The sequence below is a fragment of the Aythya fuligula genome, chromosome Z (assembly GCF_009819795.1).
Source record: "Aythya fuligula isolate bAytFul2 chromosome Z, bAytFul2.pri, whole genome shotgun sequence".
NCBI lineage: Eukaryota > Metazoa > Chordata > Aves > Anseriformes > Anatidae > Aythya > Aythya fuligula.
The window spans coordinates 27,908,641-27,916,894 of record NC_045593.1 but is presented as its reverse complement, the minus strand read 5'-3'; the positions used below and the strand labels follow the sequence as shown (position 1 = coordinate 27,916,894).

Genomic DNA, 8,254 nt, shown 5'->3' with positions numbered 1-8,254 from the left:
TACAAATTAGTCACAAATAGCACTGCTACTCTGGGTACCCTTACTCCTTTCTACCTTCCTGTATGTATATGGTTGTCAATTGCTTTTGCTCCAGTGAGATGTGGAATTGAAGTAGATAAATTGGCTGCAGAGGAAGTTAGATTGAAAATGTGTGGGTTAATCATTCAGACAACCAGATTTTTTTCCAGTGATTTACTTTCATGAGGACACCTCTGGCTCTTTTCCTTATGGGGGAAATCCCTGTACAGGTACTCTGGACTGTATACTTTTAGAATACATCGTTTTCATGGTTAGGATGTTATCTGCTACAGATAGATTTTCCATGGAATTCAAGACCAACTCCTCTCATGTACAGCACTTTCAGCTACAGGGAGAGATGACTGAACTATACTAGGCATTTCTGAAAATTCTGCTCACTAGTTCACATAAGAAAATGGGAGTTGAACTCTGCTGAAAATGTCTTCTTTGTTCTATTTTTCTGGAATGGTCTTGATATGTAACCACTTGTTTCTTTCTTGATAAGGATTGTCTGCCTGTCCTGTAACATTCTCCATTTTATAAACAACAATGTTTTGCGATGAAAGGGTTGTATTTTTGCTTTACGCCTGGCAGAACTGCAGGGCCTTGCTAAATGCAACTCATCGGCATTACAGAAATTATAGAAAATGCATTATATAATATATAAATACATACATACATACATATATATGTGTGTGTATATGTGTATATATATATATAAAACTAGGCTCCAGATTTTGTTGTATATTTATTTTATCATAGGAACTAATATGGCTGTAAAGGTGGAGAGGACTGATCTTAAAAACTGCAAAGCTGGGAACTATACCACCTTAAAGAGACATTTCTGAGAGTAAGTGGGATTTTTTTCTGGCAGAGGCAAGATAATTACAAGGAGGGTAAATGCAGGAATTCTTCCCATTTCTAAGAGACAATCTCATAGATCACACTGAATATCTACTTGGTCTTTTCCCCTGTAGTCCTAGAAAGAATGAGGCTGAACATATTACTCTAGAAAATTTTCTGATTCCTCTGCTCAACCAAGATTTCCTTGAAAGACGGCTCCTTTTTTAAGGAGTTATTATGCAGCAAAGGACAAGTTAAATGTATATAATAAAATAGCTCTTCACTGAAAACAATGGCCTCTGTACCTCTGAAATACACCTCATTTTGAAAGACATCATTCAGTTGTCCTGAATCCACTTACATTCCACATCAACTTTGTATACCCTCTTTATTTTTAAAAAAGTATGTACATCAGCTGTAGAGTTAATTACATTTAGAAGAGCAACCCGTACATTAAAGCTTCACACATCAACAGTTTTTTCTCCTTTTCATTCAGAGTCTCTATTACGCCAAGTTTGAATACTGAAAGACGGAACCATCTCCTGCAAGCTCAGACTGCACAAACACAGTTTTATATGATTGATTAACTGGTAGGTGTGAGAATTGTTACTTCTGTAAGGTGAGAAGTTTCTTATAATGGTAGAGAGCTGCAGCAACAGGCTTCTAGCCTTAGCAAGCCATAAGAATATGACTTTACATTTAATTATAACTTACTGTATGTTAAGCATTACAACAAGGTATTCTGAATCAAGGGCTTGGCAGGTAAGTGAAGAAGGTAGTAATATTTGGAAATGATGTACCATATATGGGGGATTTAAACTATTGAGATGTGTTCCCAAAATGACAAAGGAATAATTAAATGACTTAAATCTTTACTTCCTTATAAGCAATGGAATGGCTTGGGGCCATTTGTCTTACATCTTGAAAATGTGGGAATCAAGGTGCTAGTCAAACAACTCATGTAATTGATGGAGTGTACTTAATGAAAAGTACTTTCAGCATCTTTGTTATATTGTATGGGAATCAGAGGATATAAAGCTGGGAATGACTCATTAAAAACAGCATGAGTGGAATTCTTCTGTAAGGCTTGGAGCTCACTGGTCAAGCTGTGTTAATGAGGGAAAAAATCTGACTCAGATAAGAGGAAATCTAAAAACTGTTATTCTCTGTAAAGTATTGCTTGCCCTGTAAGGGCTCTTTTTTGGCATCCCTTCCAACATAAAATCTGATCAGACTTCATAATTTCAAGCTTGCTAGCCAAGATAAACTGGAAGAGATAAATGGCAAAATTACATCATTTTCTCAATGAAATGACTCTCTTTGTTTTGTGTGTAATTACAGCAAGAATTGCAAATGCTACGTGCTGCTGCTGCTCATTAAATGCATTGGTGTGAACGGACATTAGAATAAAATGTCAATATTGTCCATGCTATTTCACTTGAAGAATTGATGAATACTTCCATACTGACTGAAACATAGCAAAATACAAGCATCTCATTTGCCAGAGGAAAAGCTTCTGCGACCATAACAAAAACCAAGTCTTTTCAGAGCCTTACAAAATTGCACTTCACTATCTCATAAAAAGTTAGCATTTCTTCTTAATTTGTTCCCCATTTTTCATTGTAAGTCATTAAACTAACATACTCACTGCAGTAAATGAAAGTGTGGATGTGTTAGTTCTGAGAGGGATAGCACTTTCGTGCACACCATATTTAACAGTTCTCTTGCTTATGCTGTGAAATATTTACTATTTTCAGATTTTTTGACACCTATGGTTAGAAGTGTTCATATATATCTTAAACAGATAATAAATCAAACACTAAAGTATGTTGCTTTTGATAAGTAGAAAATCTTGTATAAGTCTCTACCACCACAGATAAAGGAAAATAAACTTCTGTACCCACCCCATTGTCTGTTTATACATCAAATGGATAAGTGTAAAAATGTTATTGTTTAAAACCTAGTGCATTTCTTTATCCCCTTTAACTGCTTTATTGTTTTCATGTACGTATTTTACCTTAATTTATTTTATTGATTTAGCCTGTTGATTTCTAAAGACTACTACAAAATTTCAGGCTTTGGTAAATTACAGTTCATGCTAAAAGCTATCTGTTTCTCATTTTACAGCTGTTTTAAAATGTCCATTTAAATGCCTATAATCATTGTTTGTTTTTCCATTTTTCTTTCCAGTAATTCTTTCAAACTCTTGTTCCTGTGCTTGAAATACAAGTAATCAGAGAGAGAATGGCCAAGTCTGGCCTTTTCGAAAGATCTAAAGCTCAGATGTTCTTTATTGTTTGTGGTGTCTCTCTCTCCTTGGCTCTCCTGGTTGTCTGAATCCCCTATTCTCTTCTCCAGTCCTCCCTCACTTAACATTTCTTCATTCTCATTGCAGTAGGACTCTCTGAAGCCCTTCATCATGCAGTCTGGTTTGCCAGACAGATCTTGAGGTGTATATAGCTTGTTGTTGTCATGATGATACATGCCAGGGCTGTACTGCTCTGCCTCATAGCAGTTGTCTTCCTCTTCTTCCTGGCATGAGCTTCCTTTGGCACTCTCACCATCTGAATGAAATGAGATTCCTTTCCCTTGGCTCTTCTGGGAAAGATCAAAGGGCTCTTCCTGTTCCAAGCTTCTCAAGACATTTGTCTGGGACAGAGCAATTCTTCCTCTTCCAAAACCTTGTAGTGTTAAGACGGGGGAGAAAAGGAATAATTTATATATAGCAAATGTTAGTAGGTGATACATGGTTAAAACAGAAAATTTGAGGTGGCCTTCTATTTGACATTTTACCTCTGTCTTCCACTCAGCTATGTCCAAACACTTTACTGTTTACATCTCATGACATCCCCTTTGAGATGCTGTTAAAAGCAGTGCTATTGGATTCACCTCACAACCAGGTCAAGACACATGAAACATTCTGCTGTTCATGCCAGACATTTAGTGAGAGAGCTAGGAATAAAAGTGAAGTGTCTGGCCTCTTGTAAACTATTTTTGCCAGTGAACCTACCCACTTCCTTCTTCCTATTTTTTTTTTAGTGAACACTTTGATCTAAACCATCACATGCCAAAATCAAAGTTCTAGTTTTTACACATTTTTTTTTCCAGAGGAGTGGAAGAGATTAAAAATGTGTTAAGATGTTTGTTCGGTGGACACTCCAGTTCAAAGTTTCTACACTAAAATGAAAAGAAAATTCTCTCTCATCAGTCCACTACCTACTCTCTCCTCAAGTTTTTTGCTCTCATCCAGTGCCACTGAAAAGCTTCATGACCTAGTTAGTGCTTCAGCTTGAGGAAATCATCAGAGCCAAATGAAAATTTTGAACTGCACTGTATAAAACTGAGTGTGGACCTGTGTCTGTTTCATCTTAGTATTTGTCAAAGCATCTCCTCTCTGTTCTTGCTAGAAACCCAGTTGTTGCTATCAGGATGCAGAGAAGATTCAGATATTACAGGTACAGTCCATCTTAATTTAAAAAATGTTGACACAACTGGGATGAGGATTTCACTCAGCAGCAAAAATCTATAGCAGAAATTATTTTACTTGCTTAGATTTTCATTTTTTTTTCCCTCTCAGTAATTTGATTCATTGTCTTCGGGATTTATACAGCCTCTCTAGATACAGCTGTTACTTTGCAACTGTGTTGTATTTGTTAAAATGGCTCGTGAGCAGGTGGCAGCCTTTACAAATTTTTTGTGTCTGATGAGCCTAAAGGACTGAAGAATTACTGTACTTAGGCTGTCTTCAATTACAAGTAATCATGTAACTAGCATGGTGTGGTAGGAGATGTAAAGGGGGGAGGGGGAAGAAAAAAAAAAAAAAAAAAAAAAAAAAAAGCTATTTACAGCATTACTTGTCAGGATCTTTGTAAACTTTGTCCCAAATGTCATTACAAGTCGTGTTTTCCATACACATTAGGATGTATTAAAGCCTAAATTTTAGGCTGCAATAATTATTACCCTCAAGAGAGTTATTTATCCAGTCTAAACACACAAAATATCTTGACTATTCAAATGCTTAAAACAATCCTCCCTAATACCTTCACTTTTCTAGATAGCATTGGCATGTGTGCACATGACTTTAGGAAGTGTATGTGTTGGGTCAGAGGGAGGAAATACTTTGCCAGATACCCTGAACTGTCAAAAGCCCATAAACTTTGAGATGAGGGAGGATTGCCTTCTTCCATTCTCATGTGTCTCTGCAAATTGGATTTGAGCTTACAGCCTTCGATTAATGCCAGATGTATCAATATGGCACAGAATAAATGTATCTTGAGCAGAAAGGCTCCTGTACATAGAGCTATTCAGGCTTCCATTCCAATGTGGAATCCAATAAGCAATGAGAAAGACAAGTGAAAACTTCCAGACTTTTTTCTTCTGTCAGCTCTGAATGGATTTATGATGTATTCTCATGTTAAAAACATGTGGATGTACCTCTAACATGAGAGAAATACTATAAATTTCTAACCAGATATGTCTGAGGAATAATGTGCTCTTTAAAATGGTTGCTAGGGTGTGGTCTGTCAGCATTCAAGAGTCAAACTGATCAAAAACTGAAAAATTTGTTCAGAAATATTGGAACGACACCTTCAGTCAGGAAAGTTGTAGAGTCACCCCAGGGAAGTGGTTAAGTCCCCATCCCTGGAAGTATTCAAAAGACATGCTGGTGTGATCTTTACGGATATGATTTAGTGGTAGACTTGGCAGTGCTAGGTTAATGTTTGGACTTGATAATCTTAGAGGGTCATTTCTAACCTAAATGATTCTAAGGCCAATACATTTTCAGCTACATCCTCCAAGCATATCCTTGGCCAGCTACATGTGCTAGTCTCACTAAGAATGAGACTCCACCAGCTCACTGTCTTTTGTGTGTCAGGAGTACCTACATGCTAGAAGAAGCTCTGCAGTACTATAGATATTGCACCATCCCCAAAGTGATGAAGACTGGGAACCATGGGCTTAAGTACAAGAACTTTTGGTGTGGCTTGATAAGTCCTGTGATTTAGCACTACTGACTGTATTCTCCCTAACACCTGAGAACAGCAATATAGCGTGCTGAAATTACTTCCTTTGTGTTCACAAGTGCTGTCTCATTTTTTCTCCAACTATTGCTCCATCTCAGCCTGTACCTCTGTCTCATCAGAAATCTGGTTTGATGGGTATCTCTGATCTGTAACACTGCAGTAAAATAGATAGTTAATAATAACCTCCCAGATATATGAGTTTCAATCTCCTCCAATAGCATTGGATCTATGATATAAAATTGTAGATCTGTGGTACAAAGCCCGTTCAAACTTACTGATGTGTGTTTTCAAACCTCTTAGAGAATAAGTTTGCTGATAAATATTACCTTGAGAATGAAATCCTCTTTCCATGACCCCATGTTTGACTTTCATGTGCCTTGTTAGGTTCCCCTTCAAGGTGAATTTGCTGGGACAGTAGAGGCACTTGAAAGGCTTACTGTCTGAGTGCAAGTGCATGTGTCCCATTAAATTGTGCATTCTGTTAAACTCCTTTCCACACAGCTGTCAAAAACAGTAAAAATAAAAATGATTAGTTTTTGTAGGGGTATTTCTGAGAAGAATATTTTTAAAGGCAAATGTAACCTATCCTTCTCAGCTTGAGCCTTAACTTCTTCCGGCTGCAGCTTTTCTTTTCAAAGATACAAGTGAAACACTAAAGACAAGAATATGTAGTTGAATTTCATCCATCTAGAGCTTCTTGCAGTGCTGCCATTTTTAAAATTTGGTGAGTAGGAGAGACACATGGTCAAAGATTCCCTAAAATCAGGGGATGTTGTTTTAAGGAAGGGGGAGACTTCAGTACATAACCTGAAAAGCTCTTCACTTGAATGAAATTCAGAGTTTAACTTTCTGTCTCAGTGAGCTATTTAGTTTGTAGTCTGTGAATCTATCCAGTAATCAAGAATAATGTCAGGCAGAGATGGAGATACAAGATAAAATGAAGGGTTTTTATGAAACAGTCAGGCAGAATATCACTTCTCCTTTAGTGCAATGGAAATGACTGCACATTTTGCTTAAAGCCAGAAAAAGCAATTCCTTTTTTTCTTTGCTTCTTGCTCCCCACATTCATCTCTGATCATCTCCTCTTCTGTTTACCAGCTTCTGTGTTTTGGTGTCTCTGGTGAGTAAGCTGGAATTTAAACAGCGGGCCCGCAAGAATGACTCAGCTTTCCCTAAAGCACATTCCTGACAGCTTGAGACATTGATCTTGCAGGATTCCCTTTGATGAAACAATAAGTATTATCTTCTTTGTTGTTATTTTTCTAGATGGGTCCTTTTGTAGTCTTGTTCCTTATAAATCAAATGTAGTCTCAAGACATGGAATTTTGACATCACTATTATAAGCTTCTAGTCTTAACTTGTCTTCTGGTCTTTCCTTATCAGGATTTATAATTTTATTCATATTCAAGTGGCTGTTTCCATCCCATGTAAACTTCTGTGTTTGCTTTCAACTTTTACCACTTTTTTGGAAAGATTTTAGACAAATAGTCATACCATCAAAGTCATCTTGTTACCATCCCTGTTACTATGTGAGCCAGAATCTCTGAGTAATTTATTTTATTTTTCAAGGAGTGTACTCTTCTGGGAGAAAATGATTAAAAAGCAGTTACTGAGGTTCCACCAAATTATGGTCTAATCTGACAAAGTTTTTACTCAATTTATTTTGGCAGTAGAGAAGGTCGGGCATAGTACTTTTTGATTCAAATTCACACAGCCATTAGCTGCAATATCTGAATGAAACCTAAGTAGTGAAATGAACCTAGGTGAAGTAGTATTGAATCATTTGCTCTTGAAACCAAAATGGAACAAATTTGCTAATAAAAAAATTTTCAATAGTATTATTTTTAAATAAAAACTAGAGCTGATTGAATACTTCAAAGAGAAAACTTCTGGAAATGCTCATTTGCTTGAATATGTATTTTCTAGAGCCGCATTATTTCTGTAATTTTCTCTCTGTGACTTTATTAAAATGAATGTTCTAGCAAAAAATAAAAATAATAATTAAAAAAAAAATTATCAGCAAAGTGCTCACAGAGAAAGTGGGGGGAAAAAAATAGCCACTGAAAATGAGTTAATAATCTATGAAAATAAGATATATTCCAAGGGTCATCCATCCACTCAGGAAAGAGAACCGTCTCTCCTTTGCATTCAAAGAGAGCTGATGACTTATATTCAGTGAAAAGAATGCACCAAAAGTCTTCTGAAAGTGCTGTGAGGAAACAAAGAGAAGAAGCACCGAGGATCACAGAAAAATCACAAGGAAGAAGAGCAGCTGATTGGATCTTTACAGCTGCTTAAACTGTATACGAAACGTCAATATTTCTCTGTCTATAAGAATGTCGATACCAATACTTCTCTACAACCTCTTA

At 36.6% G+C, this 8,254-nt stretch overlaps 1 protein-coding gene across 2 annotated transcripts in view; it reads right to left on the bottom strand.

Moving 5' to 3' along the window:
* Window positions 1–753: 753 nt before the first annotated feature.
* ZNF366 (zinc finger protein 366) overlaps window positions 754–8,254 on the bottom strand; it is a 35,823-nt gene continuing 28,322 nt past the window's right edge. For both annotated transcript variants that reach the window (XM_032206514.1, XM_032206513.1), the window contains exons 5-6: window positions 6,212–6,386; window positions 754–3,542 (exon numbers count right to left, since the gene is read on the bottom strand). In XM_032206514.1, the coding sequence (XP_032062405.1) occupies window positions 3,007–3,542; window positions 6,212–6,386 (711 nt within the window). In that variant the 3' untranslated portion in view covers window positions 754–3,006. The remainder of the gene's footprint in view (window positions 3,543–6,211; window positions 6,387–8,254) is intronic.